This window comes from Myxocyprinus asiaticus, chromosome 40 (assembly GCF_019703515.2).
Source record: "Myxocyprinus asiaticus isolate MX2 ecotype Aquarium Trade chromosome 40, UBuf_Myxa_2, whole genome shotgun sequence".
NCBI classification, from domain to species: Eukaryota; Metazoa; Chordata; class Actinopteri; order Cypriniformes; family Catostomidae; genus Myxocyprinus; species Myxocyprinus asiaticus.
In genome coordinates this window covers 28647308-28670918 of record NC_059383.1, presented here as the reverse complement: position 1 = coordinate 28670918, position 23611 = coordinate 28647308, and the positions used below count along the sequence as shown (strand labels likewise).

The window sequence follows — 23611 nt, the reverse complement described above, 5'->3', positions numbered from 1 at the left end:
AGCCAACTCCTTGAAATGTTAAGCATGCTCGCTCTCTCTCAACTAGAATAAAATGTTATCATTCAACTAGATTGGGAAACGGAGTAACCATTTGGAAGGGTGCTAGATAAGACAGTCCCTGTTCTGCTTTCTTTTATAAGACTCATCTGGGATTTTCCTCTGACTTAGCTGAATTAGTCATGATTCAATCGAAGGGAACTATTTTTGAGGACTTCAATCTCTCTCAGGTGTCTCTTGTCTGCAACAGTGCCTCCCTCCTCAAGAAATCATATAACACACATCTCTCTTTGTTTACAGTACATAACAGGACAGGCAGGGTTGCAAGCACATTGCTGTAATACAGATGTCAGTTCAGCCAGACAGCTTTTAAATGACTAAATACTAGAGCCTGACCGATATGGTATTTTTGAGACCGAGACCGATTTTAGAGAGGGAAAATTCACTGATTTCCGATGTGGTGGCTGATATATTTAATTTTTGAACTTTAATGAAAACAGACCTTTTCTATGTGGATTTTTCTCTGATTTTGCACCGATATGACTATGCAAAGGTATTCAGAAGGCTGCTTTCTTAAATATTTTTATCAAAGAATATTTGACATTAATATACATTGTCAACAAATTCTAGAAATGAACACTGAGAAAATAAAGAATAAATAAAAATACAATAAATAGCTTAATAAACATCAGTACTGTATGTTTAGTATCAGTCAAATGCTGACCATTAAAATAAAGAATAAATACAAATTAAATAGCTAAATAAACATCAGTACTGTATGTTTAGTATCAGTCAAATGCTGACCATTAAAATAAAGAATAAATAAAAACAAAACAAATGCTAAATAAACATCAGAATTACTGTTTAGTATCAGTCAAATGCTAACTATATTAATACTGCAGAGTCTAGATAAACAGCGGCTGCCGTGTTACACCGGATTCTGCTATACAAGTTCAGGGGAAACTTTCAACAGTGGAAAACCAGACTTTTAAATATTACATTTTATAAATGACACGGCTGGAATTGTTCGGTTGAAGGGGTACCAAACTGTGAATCCTAAATGAAACATTTTGGTGAATACATGTTTACTCATTAGCTTCCACTCAGCTGACAAGCTATGAAAGTAGCTACGTGATTAGCTAGTTAGCTATAAGCTTGTTATCACGGAGAGTAAAAGACGGACGTTGTTTATTTTACTTTCCAGCATTGTCTCACCAACTAGGTAATAACATAGCATGAAATCAACACTCAACAGACAAAATCCACCACCGCACCGAGCTGCAAAAAGATGTTCTGATGTTTAACTTTCAATCTGCTACATTACTGACTGCACTGACAAACTATAGCTGTGAAAAAAAAAGAAAAGAATTTCACTGTATACGTGCAACTGTATAACATGTGATAAATAAATAAATACAATTATAATTAAAATTATTATTATAACAGCAAACATACATGAGTGACATGGTTGTCAGGGACAAGGTTAACGTTATATTAGTTATATTGAAAAGGGAAAATGATGGGGTCATTAAGTTTCCAGTATGTATTTAACAGACTAGTTAACAACTTACCGTGATGACACTGCTGAACTCCGCCCTGTCTGCAGAGCCACCGTCAGTTCAGCTCTGTAAACAATGGAGTCGGAGCGCACTCTGCAGGACAAACTATGCTATGACACCAGTTCTAAAGCATTGTTTTCTGCATTATATATTATGAAAAAAAGTTTTCATATCGGCGCATATCGGTAAAATATATGCTGATACCGATATATCGGTCGGGCACTACTAAATACAACTAGATAAGCTGGGTTTCCAGCCATGTATTTTTATGCGTATTTTGGGATATCGCATAAAAACTGCTGGATGGAACCACCAAGATACAAATAAAATCTCCAAAATGTGCATAAAAAAACATATACGCTCACTTGAGGTGGATAAATGTTTTATTCGATAAGAAGAAATGTGCATAAACAATGGAAACACATTTACCGAATGAACTCCTACTGAATTATTAGGAATACAAGATGTGCATCAAGAAAAGTCATGTGACTCTAACTCGTTCATAACTGGACTAACCAGTGCACCAGTCATCACATCTGAAATGTTGCTCTGGTCAACCTGAAATAACGTTCCTAGAAAATCCAGTGCTTGCATAGAGTTTGCAGAGCAAATAAGTCTAATATAAAATTGAATTGAGCAGGTTTATTGAAACTTTAAAAAAAAATATTTTATTATAGGTCAGCGCGGTAAAGACATTTTGAACATATGGCATGGAAACATGGCTTTATTCGAAAATTGTTTTTGTGATATGTTTTTTTTATAAATTACATTTGCAACTTGGATGGAAACCTAGCTATTGAAACATTTTCATCCTGTTCTGATATGCTAAGTGTGTAAGTGTGGTCAGAGCAAAGAGAGATAGAGATGGGAAGAGAATGGCAGCATGGAGCAGTGTTGATTGCCGGGTGGCTATCTGTGTTGGGGTGTGTTGTGATTCACTCTTCCCCTTGCCGAGACAAAGGCTTATTTACTCACACTAGGGGGCTTAGACGTGTAAACGGAAGAGACCACATTTGGCTGCTTTCCAGTTTTCAACCCAATCATTTCTTGTATTTATTTCTTTGCAGATAAATATGCCACTGAGATCACTATCACCCTCAAAAAGCAAAGTGCCTCTTTTTACTCATAGCACATATTTGGAATAATCTGGTTTGGGATTATTGGATGTCTAGACTAGAAATGTGGAAAACTTCATATTTTTAATATCGACTAGTCTTAAGGAAGCCCTTTTTAATAAGGCTGGTTTAGTGTCATCAGTTTAGTGTCATCAGTCATCAGACATGATTCTTATAGCTAAATATATGAACAGATATTCAACAAATAAGCTAAGTAACTATAACCTTTTATTAGACTGAACTGTCTTTGTCCTTAAAAAAATAGAGACCCATTGACTTTGCATAGTGGATAATAGAAATGCCGGGTTCACACATCCTCCGTGAGCGTGGCGTGAGCAAGGTGTGAGCGACGCGTGAGCAGGGCGGTCGTGTTGGACATTCACATTGGCCGCGTCTCTTCCGCGAGAAACAGCAGCGCCTCTGTGCAGAAAATAAAGTTATCTATGGGGTCCTATGCCAAATCTTTAATTTAAGGTCGTTATAAGCTGAGGTTATTGCTGCTTCAAGGGCAACAGTGGGCAGTCACTTGCACTTCATCTTTATCAGCACACTTGGTTGTGATTTGGATAATGTTGTGTCTAAACTGTACACCTATATACACAGAATGGCAAAAGGTCCAGCAGTTTATTAATTCTATATTTTATTTATTTTATTGAGTTTACTTGCATGCAGACATAAATTGAAGTGTACTATATGTTCGGTTTGAATAATTTTGATTAGCTTTTGTCTTTTCAATAATCTCCTGATTATTTTAGTGCTGTACTGCACTCAGAGCCGTTGAGCTCAGTGTGAGCCGCGTGGCAAAAATAGGCTCTGCCGCTGCCGCTGGGACGCTTCACCTTGCGACTCGCGCTTGCAGTGTAAACGGTGTCATTTGTTAATATGGGCGCCGAAACGAAAACGCACCGCTCACGGAGGATGCGTCAACCCCGCATGATAATGGAATCATTGCTTACAACAACAGATTTGTAGTATGAAAGTAATTGTCATAAAAATTATTGTTGAATGTGGTAGATTTGTTACAAAAGCCAATCCTAAATTAATTCCCTTTAAAACAAAAGCAAAATAAATAAATTTAGATAAACTAGTCGACCTCACAAATTCACTAGTTGATCATCCCAACCCATTCAGAATTTAGGTGTTTTTCTATTAGCATTACAATGGGCAATTCTCAAATACACAAATGCTTGCTTAATTGTATTTTTTGTTGCTTTATACATTTTAAATTGAGGCTTTTTTGCTATTTTTATTGATAGGACAGAGAAAAAGGACAGGAAATTTCAAGGAGATCAGGAAGGGGGGTCAGGAAATGTTCTGATGAGAAATGAGTCTGATTCTCGCATTGCCTGCATGAGCACCACAGCCCAGTGTCTCGGTTACAACCTGACTGTCTTTTATCAGTGGAGGAGAAGTCTCCAAAAGCAAATACCAGCTAACACAGACTGTATTCCTTTGTTATTTTATGCCCTTAAAATGACACCACTCATCAAATTAGCTTCTCTATGTGATCCCCATTTGATTCAGTCATAGCCTGGGGTGCTTCACTCATAATTTCTGTTTAATTTTCACCTCCCCCCTTTTTTTTTTTTTTTCATATTCATTTCTTTTTTTGTGTGCTTGTGATGGTGGGGGTATTAAATTGTCAGAAAATTGGATATTTAGGGAAATGAAGAGAAGAGAATAGAGTGACTTCTTTATCCTTGATCTGTCATTTTCTATCTCTTTTTTCCTAGTTTTTCCATCTAAATTTAAATCAACAAAACCGACCTATCGACCCTAAACCTTAAACCTAAACCACCATGTTATAAAAAGCAAATGTGTTTAAAATGCATTTGCTGAAGCAACCATGTCATTTTATGGTACTTCAGTGACACTTTCGGCTCACATGTCCACTTGGGTGCTCTTCAGGACTCGTAACCCGATCCTTTGCATCGCAAGTGCAAGTGCAGCGCTCTATTAGTTCAGTTACCGTGCAATTTGATCGAGTTGTAACAAGCTTGTAAATGTAGTTGGTTATGTAATGCAATCACCATTTTAGACTTATCATCTCTTCAGTGGGCTATACTGTAGTTTAAAGTGTTTTTGGATCATTCTGTGGACAAAACATTGATAAAATATCTGTCCAAGAACATTCAGTATACAAAGAACTCCAGACTCCAAAATCAGATGTGATCTAAGAGCTTTTTACAGTTTTATACTGTTTGTGCCATTGAAGAGATGGTAAGTCTATCCCTCACAGCCTCGTTGTCATTCCCATTAAAAATCAAAGATGGCGCTAAGGTGAATAAGGTCTATTCCTTTCACAAATTCCTCCCATCCCTCTTTTCTTTTGAACCCAAATGATAGGATTATCTGAAGGCCTTTGGCAAGGTACCGCAACATTAGGCACACATGCTAAGATTTTGACAGGTTTGCAGCAGCTCATCTCCCAGGCTTCCTCCCTTTCACATAAAATCTGTTGGCCACTGAGGGATGCCCTGCTGTAGGTTTCAATCGGTTCTTTTCCTGCAGGGAATAACCCCATTTTAACACACCGGAAAAGGAGATACTGGGATTAATTCCCCATAAATTGTCAGGAATTCACAGGATGCTTGGATGGTTAATCATCAAAAGTCGATTTTGTGGATGACTGTACAAACATGTCTAGGTTTCTGTAAGAGAATGGAAGTGCTTCTTGAATTCAAGAATTGTTTATAATGATGATGATTCCAGATGTTAATGGCATGCTGCTCCTTCGGCCAAAGAACAGCGGACATCTGCAGGAAGCCAGGGGAAAGTAGGAGAGATAGAGTGGAGGAAATAGATGAAGAAGAGAGAGAGAGTGGGAGAATGAGAGCTAAAGGGATGACAAAGCAGCATGACTCAGAGTCAGCTAGTGCTGTATCACACTCATATGGCATCATACACCCAAATGTACACTGTATGTATACACAATCAAGGTCATTCTGCTGATAGATGTGACCATGTTTACAGTAACTTAAACATGCATGTGGATAGTTGACGCATGACATTTCAATAAACTTTGTTTTTAATCAAATCAACATATTAGGTTAAAATTTATATGAATGTATAATGGAAAGTTGATATCATTTTAAATGGTTCTGCAGTGACCAATTAATTTTTGTAAGTACAAATGTTCCATGTAGTCTCTCAAGTCATTAAGATTGCATAGTAATTCTAAAAGAAATATCAAAATGCTTTTTTAAATAGTTTGAGATGGGGTATATGCAGCATTGTTTTTCATATGCTGCTTGGCAGATAAACATTCCCAGAAAATCCACAGCAGAGGGTGTGAACGTTTTTTGTCATCAGTAGTGAGTTTGAATTTGTTTGTGGGAGGAAATCTGATTATTTCATTATGAAGTTCAATTTATTTTATGCTCTATTGCCTACACAGGCCATACACTTGCTTTCCAAACTACTATATGGCTACGTTCACACAGGCAGAAAAAAAATCTGATTTTTTTGGATGCTGTCACTCAAATCCGTTTAGGTTTTTTTTTTTCTGAACAGGACAAAAACACATTAAGTCCTATTTTTACAAGCCTCATCCAAACCACATTCGTAGGTGGTTTGGAATCAGATTAAAATCAGATTTTTCTTAATGTGTCTCATTCTGAATGGTCAGATCGGATTTCATCGCCATAAAGTATTGAATGTCACGCAAATACGGGACGCTTGAGCATTTTGAGCGTTTCGTCTCACCATCCGACCTTTTTATGCTTTAATACGGAACACAAAGCCTTCAATATGGGATGTTTCGCTCTCTGCTAAAATACAGGACCCCAACATAAAAGGCTTCCTGTATGGGATGTCATAATTTCGGCCAAAATACAGGACGTCCCCGCTAAAATGGGCAGCAACAACACTAGCAGCAACAAACGTTGCATATGCCGCCACCTCCCATTTTAAGCCGTTGTCTGTGAAGAATGTTCATATTTGGATACTGCCCTCATGAAAAGCATAATTAATGGTAAAACTTCCATTGCAAAAATCTCATGCATGGTGAATATATGCAAGTTTGCTGTGTTACTATGACAACTAATGTGGACATGATAGCATAAGTGACTAGTCTGAACAGAAAAAGTCTGATCTGGCCACATATAACTTGCAGTTTCAACTGTCATTTCAGGGAAAATCTGATTTTTCCTGCAGTGTGAACAAAGCCTATGTGTATTTCCATGTATGTAAATATTAGAGTAGCTTGTGAATAGTTAAATGCCTTCATTGGCTGTGCAATTTAGTTTTCCACAACTTGCATTAGCTGTAGACTGACGTGCATCAATCCAATCACCCATCCTCTGTTGTGGAACAATCACTGGCTGTTGCCATGGCCACATTTAGCCAGGTTTACATTTTTCCACCAGTCTAAAAAGAAAACAATTCCCAAACGAATGAAGGGTTTCATCAGCAGTTACTTGGAATTGTCTGTCCTTCAAAACTGGCAAGTGTTTTTTGTGTCACCTTTTAGAACGAGAATGTTTTGGTGATAATTTAATGTTTCATATTTATCCCAGAGGGTTGCAGATGTGCCTGTCTTATATGAGGCCCAACGGTAAGTTTTAACTGAGAGCTTTGAGTTGAAGAAATATAAGATCCTCCAGTGAGGCTTTCAGCAACCTAATGACCAAACCAGTCTGGGAAGAGGAATCTTTGGGTTCCTGTCTTTCACTTTTTTCTTTCTGTGGAGGGGGAAACTCTTTTAACCTTGACTTAATGCATCATCTTAATGTCTGCAGAAATTTCTTGCCTGTCTGAATTAATACCAAGACATAAGTCCCACTCCAGAGACATAATCTCATTGTAGCTCAGTAGGCTAACCTTAGTCAACTGCTTTAACCTGAATCATTTGAACACTGTGTGTTTGAAACCTGATGACAACTTCAGTTAGAAATGGGGCCAGTAAACAAAAGTAACAGTGCTGTTCTCTATTTTTCTAAATAATCCGGTATCAATCATTTATATCAGTACAAATCACTACAGAGGAATGCTAGATGCAATGCATTCTGTGATGCAATTCCTCCACATTGTTTTGTTGACTGTTTTTAAGGAAGATTTCATCCCTCTTTTTCCTGCTGTTTGGACACAGATGGTCCATTTATGGGCACGCCTCCCAATTACGGTTACGATGCTGACCGGGCGGAGGAGCAGCGACGACACCATGACATCCTGCCCTACATCGATGACTCCCCCTCCTCCTCCCCTCACCTCAGCTCTAAGAGCCGCAGCAGTCGTGACACCCTCTCCTCTGGCTCAATTGAGTCCTCCAAGTCTGTAAGTCTCCATCACTTAAGCCAATCAACCTACTAAGCAGAGAATGACAATTTTATTTTTGTTGATTTTTGTTGGCATTTTATAAATGACTAATTTACAGTTTTACTTGATTTTATCAGTAACACTTTATAATAACATTCTCATCATATTAACAGATATTATTAAATTATATAATAGATTTAGAAATAAATGTAAAATACATTTTGAATATAAAGAATATTTGTAAAGAAAATCCTATGTGATTTATATTTTTGCCCACATACTGTATATGCAAGACTTTTACGGACCCCTGGGTGAAAAGAGGAATCCATTATAAAAGATCTTTAATGCAGATTATAAAGCATTTTACTAGTAAACGCTCATGTATTTATATCCTCAGTGGTACTCATTACAAAATCAGTAATCAACTGTGAAATGTGACCGTTTTCAAAGCTTGCATATTACAAAAAATGCTGTGTCTGCAAATTACAATTCTAATAGAAGCTTTAGTGCTTAGCACAGCTTAGTAAATATCATAAACATTAGCAAAGTGCAGAAAAAAACTCACATCTTGCATTGCACGTAGTTAAGCATGACCGAAATGTATGCTTTTTAGATGCCACTGTTATCAACCATGGTATAAATTATGATAGCTTATATTTCAGAGCTTTAGTAAAAGCATCTTCATCATCATAACTACATAGTAGCCATACCAATTCACCGATTATAAAACAGAGCTTTCTCACTTTATTGACACAGCCATTGGCTGTCAAAATTGATTGATATCTCTCCCTCGCCAATACGATGCCCAGAGGCAAGTAGTTTTTTCCCCGCTCTTGCCAGGTTTTTTAGAGCCCTTTTGACCCCTGTGTTTAGCTCCCATATAGATTTTTTTTTTTTGATTTTCTCCCCTTTTCTCCCCAATTTGGAATGCCCAATTCCCAATGCGCTCTAAGTCCTCGTGGTGGTGTAGTGACTCGCCACAATCCAGGTGGCAGAGGACGAATTTCAGTTACCTCCACGTCTGAGACCGTCAATCCGTGCATCTTATCACGTGGCTTGTTGTGCCCCTTACCACGAAGACAGCGCGTGTGGAGGCTTCACGCTATTCTCCGCGGCATCCACGCACAACTCACCGCGAGAACCACATTATAGTGACCATGAGGAGGTTACCCCATGTGACTCTACCCTCCCTAGCAACCGGGCTAATTTGGTTGCTTAGGAGACCTGGCTGGAGTCACTCAGCATGCCCTGGATTTGAACTCATGACTCCAGGGGTGGTAGTCAGTGTCTTTACTTGCTGAGCTACCCAGGCTCCAGCTCCCACATAGATTTTAATCAACACAGAGTAGATACTCACCTGCAGCCTACACTCATGCGCCCTCCCTCCAGTAACACACGCACACACCTACTTGCTCAAAACATTTTTACCCAACATACACACAGCAGAATTTGTAATATGGACAGATTCAGAGAAGGTTTTGCTGTGTAAACATCTTGCATTGAGCTGCAGGTAAACCTGAGGTCACTGAATTAACACTACAGAGACATGAGCCCACAGTAACAAGCCAATGTATAGATGGTCACCCTTTATTCATTTATTTATTAATTAATAATTTAAGTAGGTGTTATATACCGTTTCAGACACCTTTCCTTACCTTGTTTAGCCTCAAACAATAGACCAGATAAGATTTCAATGAGTAAGATATTTTTCTATGAGTCACCATGTGTCTGCACATTTATGAAGAGTCATGCTGGCCATGGCTGGCTCTCACACACACATTAGCCATTTCTCAATAGGAGACACTTAGGTAATGATCCAGGATTTTCTCAATAAGCAATTGGTGTGAAGATGCAACATTATAAAGATAATACGGTTATAGTTATTATAATACGATTCAGTTTTTATTGTTTATTAGGAAGCATTTCAGAGTACAATACAATATGAGAAAAGTGGGGCAACTTCCCATACTGTAGCTTATTTCATAACTTTATCCTCCCTAATACAATTTTATTTCTCTTTATAATGTAAAGAACACATGCTAAATGCATTACTGAATAAAATCATTTGTAACATAATAACATTTCTCTATAGGGACACATTAACTCCAGTATATTTTGTTATAATTTTTTTTTATTTTATTTTGCAGATAGAGTTTATTAGACATGTTTTTACAGGTATTAATCTTTGATATATGTATATATGCCATAAAATCAATGGACATGGGTAAATACATTTTGGCCAAAATCTTCTGGTGTTTTCCAGTGACGTTTTTAATAATAGGATCAAATGGGCAGATTTGTTTCATATCAAACCTTAGTGGCAAGAGAAACTTAAGTGTACAGTACATTGAAATTGCATTTTTAAACACTATACCTACAGATATAAAGCATATTGAATTGAAGTTTAAAATCTCAAAATTATTATTTTCTGAATGGCTAGGTCCCTCTTAGTCTCTGTAGCGCACACGTTGGGTGGTTTCGCTTTTGACAGTGGTTCAGATGAATTTTCGGGTGATGCGAAGAGAAATGACAGCTTGCCCGTATCTCTTGCATGCCTGGTTCACCGCTTGCAAGTGAAGTCTCCATTCTCCGTTCAGTAAATCCGCTCCTGTGTTTTCAATACCCGGACATGCGTCACTTATAATGAATAAGCGCACTGCTCCACACAATCAGTTTCTGAGCTATGATGTGCAGTTTAGTCGATCGTGTACCTCCTGAAATGTAAAATACCGATTTTAGCCACAGAAAGTTGGGAAACACATTAGTGAAGTTTGTTCCTGTCAGGCAACAGATACCCTAACTCCACCCCCACCCTAATCGGAGCCTGTAAGATAGAGTAGCCTGTCTGGAACAACTTGGGACACCTTTCTGCTATCGCTTGAAGTTCCTGAAAGTACAAAAACGGATACTGCATTAACATGTTAAACAAAAACAGTAATTGCAGACATTAACGCGTTAAATTTACCAGCCCTAATTATATTGAATAATATAACTAATTGTTATTGACATACTGTCTGTCCTTAACGTTTTTTCTGTTTCACTGAAGGTTTGTAGTTTCCTTGATTTCCTTCAGAGCCATTTGTCATTTGTGCTTTCTGTGTGAATATGAAAATAGATTTTTCTCATCCTCACGTTCTCAATAAGTGAGCATTATTGTTTAAGCGGCAGAGATGAGCTCAAATCATTCTCATACACTGAAACGATGACAGGCTTTCATTAATAAATATGTGAATGAATAAAAGAGAGATACAGGGTCTCCCCGGGGAGAGATGTCTAGTGCCCAAGAGTTCATGAATAAACCCTTGATTTCCACCTTATGCCCTGCTGCAGATTTTAGTGGCAGGATTTACTGTCACCAGGTAGGGTTTCACTTCAAATATCAGGTTGTGAGATGTGAGCTGCTTCATCAGAAGAAAAGTATGTAGTGTGGTCCAGAGAACATCACAGATTCTTTGGGTTAAAGGGATAGTTCACCAAAACTGAAAGGTGATGTTAGGCAGTATGTTTATCTCAGTCACCATTCACTTTGTTGCATCTTTTTTCCATATAATAGAAGTGAATGGTGACTGAGTCACTCTGTAGTCTTATACTTTGCATATGCACAAATATACTTTGTCTCATAGTTGTGCATATTAATCTGGGAAAGGTATTTAAAATCTAAAAAATTATGCACTTCACCTTTTTAAAGTTTGATACAAGCTGGTATAGACAGAATTGATAGCAGAGTCATGAGGCAGATGGATGTTTATTCTGAAATCTGGACTAGAAAGTCTCATGAGACAATCACAAACATCTGTGGTTTCCACTGCCTGTGCTGTGGCCATGGCAACCAACATTTCAGGCCCATTTAGCCCTCATCAGCACCTACACAAATGCTACAAGGACAAAAAAATATAAATGTCTTGCTTCTGGATGGATTCTAGGTCCATCATGTTATCCTGATACTTTACTTGCTGGATAGTGTAGACTCCATGAAAGGCCTTTTTCAGTTCAAAGGTGTTATGAATTTCCCATGATTCTCATGTAGCTAAGACAGTTATTGTAAGGCCAGAGAGCAGCTCTATTGAACCAAGGCCAAATCGCTATTTTATAGCTCATTCCAACATTGCCAGTATGTAATTTAAGGTTATATGATTTATTACCATGTAGTTCAGAAGTGTATGAGATCTTTCTCTCATTGTACAGGCAGAGTTGGACCTGGAGAAGGGCTTGGAAATGCGGAAAAGGGTGTTGTCTGGAATCCTGGCCAGTGAAGAGACCTACCTCAGCCACTTGGAGGCGCTATTACTGGTGAGAGGTCCTCAAGCTTGATTCATTCTAACTGCTAACAGTGTGTGTTTGAATTTGCAGATTTTTAGGTCTGAAAATTGACAAAGGTCTGTTGTATGGGGTAACAAACCAGTGTGAAACTGAGTGATCATGCAGCTGTGCTGTTCTATGTTAGTTGGGCTGTAAGAATGATTCGTTCTCAGCTCAATCCGTGGAGCCCATGGAAGGGCACACATTCTTGTGTCTCTTGACTTAGATTTGTATAAAATTTTAACCCATACAACTAGGCCTTTCTCAAGTCCTTTGAAGGTGGAGAATGTTCATACTTTGTGTCTTTTCTGTGACCTACTAAAACAGGTGTCAAGGCTTTGTTCACGCAGGTAGCAAGAACATGTTTTGTTTTTTGCATATCCAGCTCAAATCCATCTAGTCTTCTGTAACAAAAATAAAACACATGGTATCTGATTTTTACAAACTTTATCCAGATTTTGGGATGTGATTATTATGAAATGACACAGTATTGTTACATTTACTTTGTATCCCTTATATTTTTCCTTGTACCTGTCCATTTTGTCATTATTGCCATGAGAAACCTGCAAAAACTTAAGTTAGAAGTAACTGTGTTACAAAAATACGCTTGCATCTCCAAACATCTAATCCTGCTCCTCTACCTGCTCATTTGTCAGCCCATGAAGCCCCTGAAAGCAGCGGCCACCACTTCCCAGCCTGTCCTGACTGTTCAGCAGATCGAGACAATATTCTTCAAAGTGCCTGAGCTCTATGAGATCCACAAAGAATTCTACGATGGCCTTTTACCCAGAGTGCAACAGTGGAGTCACCACCAACGCGTGGGAGACCTTTTCCAAAAACAAGTAAGTAAAATTAAATGCTAAACAAATTAATGTGTAATGTTAAAGTCTACATGTGATCAAAATCAAGCGTATTTACTTTATTAAAACACATTCCTGTTCTTATTGTGCATTTATCAGTGCACATTATTAAAAAAAAAAAAATGGTTGTTTTTTAATCTTTAACTTGCTGTAAAGACTTTCATTTTCGATTAACGTCACCAAGCCTCTTATTTTTTCAACCCCTCCCTTCCAACCACCTGCCTCCATTTTGGTATGTAATGCGATTTTTTTTTTACACGATCCAATCAATTCCCAACGGATAGGGTGCCCTTCCTGCCCTACATCGATTCTCGTTAAATGTCCTGTTTCACTCAGAAATATGCGGAAAGTTGTTTAATATCTGTGTAATCGGAAACTGCTTCTCATGTTGTTTATTGAAGAATTTGATCCTGATCAAATCACATTTACTAGAATGTGACTATTCACAGTCTATGAATCGTAAATAAACCATTTATGTCCCTAAAGCGACACCACACAATCACAGAATGTCTAAATTGCGGGACTCTGTGTAGCGTTCAAAATCCAATCTCAAAGATGCCTTATTTCACCCAGCCATTTGGACAGATACTACAGTGTGTGCTTTGTTCTTGAAGAGAGGGCTAATAATAGTCTCATTCGAGGATTGTATTCTCTATCTCTTTTTCCCCCTCTCTTTTCCATTAAGTTCTTTCCTCACGTTTCCTCACGTGACTGATGGGGGGCAGATAAACCCCTCCTCACTTTGTCCATGCAGCATGCACTGGAGTCATATTTCACATTTATTTATCTTTCCATTTCCCCCTTCATTGTTGCCCTATTCCACTGTCCCACATTTAATTAATGGAAGCTGTAGTAGCTATGTTGTGTTCTGTTTTCTTCAGACAGTCAAGCAGTCATTTTGACCGGAGGCTATTTGTCACCGATCCTCACAATCTATCCTAACGAGAATCTAGAGGCAGGAGGCGAGGCAGCGCCTGAGAAGGCAGCCTCCCTAAAAAGACAATCACTCGCAGCGGGAGAGAGAGGAAGATGTATGAAAGAGGGAGATACTGTTTAGGAAGAGTGTCTGCGTGAGAACGTAGCCAGATTCGGTAATAGAAATATCTCCTGCAGTCTTTTCTCCCTTCCTGACAGCTCATGTTGAGTAAGAAAATGCAACACAAATCAGGAGATGAGTCGCTACGTTGTACCAATTGGTTAATGTTCCCTCTCACTTGCGATAAATGCTTTATGCCTGTCGGTGACATCGTAAGTAAATTCTCTGGAGAGTCTAGAGGAATTTCAGTCTTTTCAATGCAGATCTGTGACCTACTTAAAATCGATACAAAGATACACACTTTCATCTTCAGCTAGGCCTGGCATATGGTCATGTCATCATGAGGAAATGGGTCTAGGCTGAGAGGATGTGTGTATTGCTGTGCTGAAGTCTCTGTCAAGCTGTCTCAACCAGCTGATATATCAACTTTTGATTTTGTGTCTGTGGTGCTTGGATACATCTCAAACTTCTCAATACAGCCTTGTCACACAACATCTCACTTGTACTGACATTTTATGGTGTGTGTGAGTCATACCTAATAGTTCAGTTACAGTTACCTGAATGAAGACTGTCTATCCTAGCATTGACAGTACAAAGGCCCCGGTATACCTACGGTGAAGTTCTTTTTCGTTTTCCATTCAGTGCCAAAAAAGAAGTTCGAAACAGTTGAGCAACGGTACACTGTTTATGAACATAGACACTGGCCATGATGTTGGGGGAGGCATTTAGAGGAGCATTTAAATATGATGATGCGCAAGACTACACATAAAACATTAACTAATGTGACATTAAAATGTGCATACCTCATTCTATTAGTAGAATTCAAACAAGATCAATTAAAGAAGCTGTTTTAACCACTCAATGATTTAAAATAATATAAATACAGTAGATAATGTGTAATTTGTAATGTTTACATTTTGTATTAATGGTGCTAATGCGATAACATGCAATATGCAGCCATTCTGTTATTGTAATTTATGATGACACTGATACTACTGCAAAGATGGCTGTATAAAAGAGTGTTCATGGGCAGAATACAAACAAATGAATTATGTTTAGAGGCATATCTCAGTTTGGGCAGATGTGTGAATGGCTTTCGGCTGCAGACAGCACATTAGTGAAGCAGCACATCAAACAACAGAGTAAATGGGCATTTCAGTATTTGAGTACATTTAATTCCTTTTGTAGGCTAATTAAACAAAAATCACATGACATGTTCTTGGAAATCGTATCTACGCGAATGATCATTCAGATAACTCTGCATGCCAGTGTGTCCATGTTGACTGATCCTAACTGACTGAACAATGTAAACAGAATTAGCTGTCGGCCTCAAAGTAGGTGGAGCTCCAGGTCACACCTACCAATTAAGTGGACCAATGACAGTATGAAGGTTGTTTAGCAAATGGTACTAAATTTTCCTGAAAGTTCGCTCTGACAAGCTGTTAAGAACCACCGAAACAAACTCAAAAACACCTCTGTTTTGGCAGGATTTTGTTCAAAATAATGTCATACCTTTTCTTTCTTTGATTTCATATGAAGTATACTGGGGCCTTAACTGGGAGGAGATGACAAACTCATAGAAAATAAATGAAGACATTGTAAAGTTACATTTTCTGGCTGTAGGAATGGTCGTCCCACCTTCCAGTTCAAAGAACCAATCGCCTTTTAGATAGAGGCATCGGCTGTAAAAAAAAAAAAAAAAAAAAAATGAATGATTTGAGCTAAAAATTTTAACCAAAAAAATAAAAATAAAAAAATGAAACCATTATTTTCTGATTTTATTTCTGATTTTAAATATGTAATCTTGACAAACAGTTTTGGTCTTTACCCCTTCAAACAGATTGGACATGTACTTGTATGACTATTGCCTCCCTAGAAAATTCTATAGGTGCCCGGGAACATTTCCAATATGGCCACCTAGTGAATTGACTTTCCATAAAGTGACTTTGATCCTAGTCAGGGTAGATTTCATATTTATTTTGCCACAAATAAAAATGAAGTTTGTTTTCGTTTGCATCAGATTTCATATGGCATTTTATCTGACTACATTCTGTAGGTATGTTTGTTCGTTTTTGTATGCTTTAAAGTAGCTTTTTGTACATTGAAAAAATTCAACTTTGCTTAATGTATCTGCTCACAGAGTTTAGCCATGGTTGGAATTATAAGCTTGGTGGTGTGTGTTGTTGCTTTATTATGGCCATCATCCCTCTCTGCACTGTAATGAGGTTGTCACAGAATAAATACCCATCCTCCAGGCTGCAGATAGATTCTGGCCTGAGGCATCCGTTTCTGCTCAGCAGGGAGAGGATTGTGCACAATGGGAAAATCACTTCAGATTTGGAGAAAAGATTTATTGCCGGACATACAGTACCACCAAGCAATGTCCATAATCATGGGGTTACTTGGGATTGTGGGCTGGCTTGGAGAGAAAATGAGAGACTGACAGATGACACTGTGTCAGTACAATGATATCTGTCATTTCTGTCCAAAAGTTTAAAGCCAAACCAAAAAAATGGAAGTTCTGTCATTACCTAGCCAGCCTTATGTCTTTCCAAACCTGTTCCATATAACAAAAGTAGGCATTGACCACGGCCTGTCAAGTTTCAAATCGGATTTTAAAAAAAAGCACCATAAACGTAGTATAAACAAGGGGCGTGCTATATTCCAAATCTTCTGAAGTCATTCAAAAGTCATTATTTACAGATACATATAATCTTGAATAAATAATAAGTAAAAAATTCACACTTGGGTACATTCAAACCTGGCACCTCAAAACCAGGTTTAAATAGTAACTGAAACAGCAACAAATCCAAAAACTTGTTAGGAGTGTTGTTTCTGGCTTCACATGTGAAGGGGATAGCCAACCACATGTATGGTCATTTTACATATAAAAAATCTTAAAGGTGCAGTAGCGAAAATAGAGGATCATCAAAAAGATGGCAGAAAATGGTCATCGTAAAACTACATCCTGATTGATTTGGTGCAAGAAACCTTGACAACATAATAAGTGGACTTAAAAATAGACTGGTTCATTATAACTGCCAAACACACAGAGGGTAAAATCATGTTGACTTTTCTCTGGCTCAGGTCCAGCCTCTCATATTATCACACATACATACACCCACACAAACTCATTATCATCTAATGTATATTTGTATTTTAAGAGATTGATTGGGCCATTACACCAGAGAGAGATTTCAATGCTGGCAGAGGGCCATTGAGTTTGAATGGGCTAAATCAGATTTCCAAATGTGATTTTTACAAGCGCCAACCACGCACATTAATTGCTCACCGTAGAGTTTGCCTCTGCTGCCATGGCAACCGCTTTAGGCTCTATAGCCTTGCACGTCAAACGGTCCAGCTGCTCCTGTGGCGATGACACCGACCCATTTCGGTCTGTCCCATGTCACCATGGCGAGTCTAAGCATGCATCTTACTCATTATTGATGCTCTAGCTGCCATCTTGGATGCTCTCATGAATGTCAACAGTTTGCATCCTACTGTTTTAAAGAAAAGAGAGACAAAACATGAAAAGACAATAAGATTCATAAGTGAAAATGACTCATTATGTTTTCTGTTCCTGCAGGCAAGCCAGCTTGGAGTGTACAGGGCCTTTGTGGATAATTATGAACTTGCTGTGGAGACTGCGGAGAGGTGCTGTCAAGCAAACACGCAGTTCGCCGAGATCTCTGAGGTAATGCCTACTGGAGTGATCAAGGCCTTGTTATTCTAATCCAGGTGCGGTTAACTCCACCCACCATACCACCTTAGTTTTTTTCTAAAGCAAACCAATACTTGCCTCTGATTGGTTAGAAATAATATCCTCCTTTAGCATACAGTAGGCTGCAATCACATTACAGCAGAAATTGGCCCTTAATACTTTTTTTGAGTGTGAAACTCAGTTATGTTGTTAACACACAGTTCAGCTATTCATTCCCCTCCTGTGAGCTGTTATACAGCTGTATGAACAGGACAATTTGAGAGTCACACCTGTTAGTAAATACGGTTTTCAATCCCATTCCTAAACACTGAAGTTATAGTTTATTGTAAAAAAAAATGTAAGTTCTAGAACAGAAATTGAAATTGTTGCCTGATCAACTTCCATACTAAATTCCCATCAGATAGACTCAATTCCCATCCCTCCATCAATAATCTAATAACTTCCATCTTTTATGCTGGGTTTTACCTGCAAGCGCTCCCCCTGGGGTCACTCAATGTGAAAGATCAAACCAGAGAGACCATTACCAAACAGCACAGCAGATATAAAAGTGCTGCTCAACCCTCTTCAGAGGTCAACTGGGGATTTTTTGCCTTGCAAAATGTTATGAGGAATCAAATCTACATGATGCCCACCTCTTCCCACTTTATTCCCCTTACTAGCCATTGTCATGCCAACTACTGTTTCCTTTTATACTTTGGATATTCCTCTGTACTAACACAACCAAAAGTGAACATTAAGATAATTGTTTGTTCTCACTGGTGCGTATATGAAATGGTAACACATAATAATACAGGCTAGCGGGGGTGGACGGTTTCTAGTGGGTTCTAGAAATTACTGCCACTGGTGAACAGCTTATAATAGGAAACATTACACTTACAGCATATTTAGATTATATGTGACAGGCTAATTTATTCTTTTAGTCTCTCAGCATAACTATAGAGCAGCCCAAAGGGATTCTTTCTATGCACTGAGAGCGGAGGAGGGAGAATAGCCACAATGCAATGGAAAGTTGAATATACACAGTAAATGTGTGTTTTTACTTTTAGTGTTTGCAATATTGTGTTCTGTTTTCAGCTCTAATTAGCGGTAAGGTTGGCAAAACAAGACTAGTGATGCTGCAGTGTAATTAGCCATTTTATTTCATGACAAAGTGTGAACGTAACCATCCAATGTTGCACCTGGGAGCCCATGAACATCATAAATAAAGATGAGTTGAGTTGTTGAATTAAGTTTTGCATTTTAAACCTGGCCTATCAAATCAATTTTAATGTGTGCTGGACAATGGATGTTTAATGCATTTTTTCACATATTAATGCATTTTGTTTTATTAAGAAAAAACATTCCAGACGCAAAGTTGAGACATACCTGTCATAGTGTGCAGACAAAGTCATTGTGTACCTTACAGGTTCATTGATCACAAGTTTGTCTCTGATATCTCCGCAGAGTCTCAAGGTCAGGAGCACCAAGGAGTGCAAAGACCTGACAGCCAAATACTCACTAGAAAGTAAGAAACAACAAGATCAAAAAATGATATTTTATGTAGTAAAAGCAATTACAGTGTGTTTAAACATTTTGTTCAAAGCATGTAATGTCGTGCCATCTTTTTAAAATCGGTTGCATAAAACCACTTAAGTGGGTGGATTAGATACGGTTTCATATCATCAGCATTTGAGCTTGCAGTATGGAAGTGGCTCTTGTGAGTAATCACCCACTGTGTATGCGTGTGTGTGTGTTCTCTTCTGTCTTGTCTCTGCCAGCTCTTCTCTATAAACCAGTGGACAGAGTGACCAGGAGCACCCTCGTTTTACATGTGAGTCACTTAGTCTTCATTAGAATAGTTTCTTAAAAATCATGAGAAACCAAATATTCCTTGATCTTTTGAGATAATTGAAAAAAGTTAATTGAACTATGAAAAAGTACTTTAAATTTTGAAGCTCAAAACTTCCTGAGACCAAAACGACAATTTATTGAAACTAAGCTTGAAAATGGTGGATTCTGTAGACAAATACATTAAAATAATAGTTCACCCAAAAAATGAAAATGTATCATTTAGTCACCCTCATGCCATCCCAGATGTGTATGATGTTTTCTTTCTTCTGCAGAACACAAATTAAGATTTCTAGAAGAATATCTCAGCTGTGTTGGTCAATACAATGCAAGTGAATGATGGCCTGAACTATGAAGCTCCAAAAAGCACATAAAGGCAGCATAAAAGCAATCCAGACTACTCCAGCGGTTAAATCCATATCTTCAGAAGTGATATGATTGGTGCAGGTGAGAAACAGATCAATATTTACAATCTCCACCTTTGACCAGCCCCGACCAGTAGGTGGCGATATGCATGAAAAATGCGAATCACCAAAAAACAAAAGATGAAGAATGTGGAAGTGAAAGCAAAAGAGAAAATGTATAGTAAAAATGCCTTGATTATTGAGCTGTTTCTCACCCACACCTATCATATCGCTTATGATATGGATTTAAGATATGGATTAAACCAGTGGAGTCATATGGATAACTTTTATGCTGCCTTTATGTGATTTTTGGAGCTTCAAAGTGCTGACCACCATTCAACAGAGCTGAGATATTCTTCAAAAAACCTTTGTGTTCAGCAGAAGAAAGAAAATCAAACATCTGGGATGGCATGAGGGTGAGTAAATGGTGAGAGAATTTTCCTTTAATGAACTATTCCTTTAATACATTCATAAGTCAGTTAAGCCTATACAGTGTTTAGAAATGTGTTTACATAGACATAAAAGGTGTGCCCATTTTAATTATATGGTCAGATAGAGTGTAAAGTCGTCTTAAAAAAAACTAAATTAATGTTTTTTTTTTTTTTACACAAAATAACTACTAACATTATAAGTTCACCTTAGGAAAATAATTTATTATTTAAAAAATATTATATGACCTTTTTTTCTGAGTTTTTTTTTTTTTTGTACAACTTTTTATTAAAAATTGCTCTAATAAATTGTTTATACATGTTGGGTTGTGTGTGCGTTTTATACAGGATCTTCTGAAACACACCCCCTCCAGTCATCCAGACTACCCCCTGCTTCAAGACGCCCTCCGTATCTCGCAGAACTTCCTGTCTAGCATTAACGAAGAGAGCACACCTCGCCGCCAGTCAATGACAGTGAAGAAGGGAGAGGTGAGTGCTAAGACCGCTCCCTTCCTCCCATCTTATCCCTCTCTCTCACTCTCATATCTCCTCCATCTTGTTTACGATGGAGAGTGTTTGTCAAAAACATATTTTTAAAGGGCACAGAAATGTCAAAATTCCAGGTCGCCCATAGTGCAGGAGCCCTGAAGCAATCCAGCCAGTGAACTCCCATCAGGATATACGGCCAGTCGTTTCCATCCATCTCTTAACGCTCCACATCTGAGCCAGCCCACATTCTGCTCTCCACACAACCTATCCTTGGGCTACATTACCGTCCCTCTATTTCAGACTAACATATGCTTTCCATCTCCAAAGAGGATTTACACTATAAATAAAACATCCCCTATTTGTTACTGAAATCTTTGCTGCATATGAGTTGTTTGAGCTCAGACTAGATTTAAGATGTAGCGGGAAGTATTTTTAATCATCTCTTCAATATCTGCTTAATTATACTCTTGAGTCATGATGATGTCATTAGTCACAGGCCCTAAGAAAGCATATGCTTTTGCTGTAGAAGAGGGAGCGAGTGGGTTAACATGAGATTGGTCTTAAAAGACAGGAATTAAAAGGCTTGTTTAAGATAGAGAGGAGACAGAAAAGAGCTGTTAAGTTGGACAATTCTCACTTCTCGGAGTGGAATAGAAATCTACGCTAGCATAATCATGTGTTGAATGTGCTTTCTTTTTTGCTGATGAATTCAGTGCATTTGAAATACTGCTGCTTTTACATTAAGATAAATATGTTGAACTTATATTCAAGTCTGCCAAAACCTTTTTCCATCAGTCTTTTCTATCCTTAGTTGAATACAGACATAATTTCAGAAATATGATTAAAAAAAGCATATTCTATACATAGAATGCACCATCAGAGTAAAGAGAGCATTCAGACATAATCATACGCATTAAAGGAATAATTTACCAAAATTAACAATTCTGTCACCATTTACAGTACTCACTCTGTAGAGCACAAAGCGAGATGTTAGGCAGAATGCTTGCCTCAGACACATCATTTTGTGCTCCAGAGAAGAAAGTCATATAGGTTTTGAACAACATGAGGGTGAATAAATGATGACAATTTTTATTTTTAAGTGAACTATCCCTTTAAAAAACAGCTTTAGGAGACAAACTTTTCAGACAAGAACAAAGCATCCATGTTGTTGTAAACCAATGAAAGCTGAGCTGTGATGTCAGCAAATCGATTCTCATCATGCTTTTATTTTTCGCAGTTGGTAAAGCGCAACTGCAGCGCTTCGCTCTGAAAATCTGTCGCAATAGGATTTTGTCATACATCAGCATGACTTCACATCAAGTTGGACAGAAATTTCTCACCAATATGCACCTGCCGATCATCAGCGATCAGTTCTGTGCAGAGCTTGCTCATCTCAAATGAGCCTGAGGATACATTTCTTTTCAATGTGTGTGTCCTGTCCGCCCCTTCATTCCAGCAGTCCAGCCTCGGGAGAGTGGCAGATGAATTGATGCCATGATTGATGGCGAGCAGTGGTTGTGTGTAATTTGCCATAATGAGCCACCTCACTCTTACTCACATCTCATTGATTATTCATATCAGGGGCATCTTGTGTGGAGTAGTCTCCTCCCACATTGAGCAAACACAGAGGAGGAGTTTGTTATTGTTCGCTACACCCCTCCCTCCTTCCTCCCTCGGGCGTCCTGTGGACGCAGAAAGCTGATCATCAAATATTGATAGTGTGTGCATAAAAGAAACTCATGGAAATCAATGTGTTGTTGTGGAGCTTATTGTCTTTCAGCCCAGTCTAAGAAAACACAAGCTTTAAGTGCTGATCACACCAAACAAGTTTTTGTCTCTATGCACTTTTTTTTGCATTGTATTTCTATATACATATGCACTAGACTGAAGTCTTCAACCATTGCGCTGTATTTCTTTTTTAGTTTTTTCAGACGTGAAATTTTTACACACTGTGTCAGGTTAAAAAGAATGCGTTTCACCAAGACAGCTGTTCTATTCGATTAATTGCTCTACATTTAGCTTTTTTTCATGCAAGAAGGTTTTGGGCTGAAAGGCCCCTTAGTTTGCCTTCCCTTTGTTCTGCATTCGGCCAAGGTTTTATAGGGATGGTTCACCCAAAAATTTCTCTCATTATTTACTCACCCTCATGCCATCCCAGATGTGTATGACTTTCTTTCTTCAGCAGAACACAAACAAAGATTTTTAGAAGAATATTTCAGCTCTGTTTGTCTATACAATGCAAGTGAATGGTGATCAGACATTTGTAGCTCCAAAAATCACATAAAGGAAACATAGAAGTAATTATTATTAATTATTTTTTTCTGATTAACACTTTTATTTATTCAAACACATGAAACAGAAAAGCAAACATATATACACAGAATCAACTTTTAACCCCATAATTCCCTTTCACCCTCCCAATCTCCAACCCCATCCTGACTCTCAACAAATATCCCTGTGGTCCAACTTGAGAATACACACAAAAACACAAAAATTACCGGTCAAAAGTTTTGAAACACTTGACTGAAATGTTTCTCATGATCCTAAAAATATTTTGTTCTGAAGGCGTATGCTTAAATGTTTGAAATTAGTTTTGTAGACAAAAATATAATTGTGCCAC

General features: G+C 38.1%; 1 protein-coding gene across 1 annotated transcript in view; it reads left to right on the top strand.

Annotated features, from left to right (window-relative positions):
- The window catches only part of LOC127431075 (breakpoint cluster region protein-like), a 108842-nt gene that overhangs the window by 48737 nt on the left and 36494 nt on the right, over window positions 1–23611 (top strand). The window contains exons 2-8 of the mRNA XM_051681317.1: window positions 7761–7945; window positions 12113–12217; window positions 12883–13068; window positions 17709–17816; window positions 19287–19347; window positions 19601–19653; window positions 20851–20991. Coding sequence (XP_051537277.1) covers window positions 7761–7945; window positions 12113–12217; window positions 12883–13068; window positions 17709–17816; window positions 19287–19347; window positions 19601–19653; window positions 20851–20991 — 839 coding nt within the window. The remainder of the gene's footprint in view (window positions 1–7760; window positions 7946–12112; window positions 12218–12882; window positions 13069–17708; window positions 17817–19286; window positions 19348–19600; window positions 19654–20850; window positions 20992–23611) is intronic.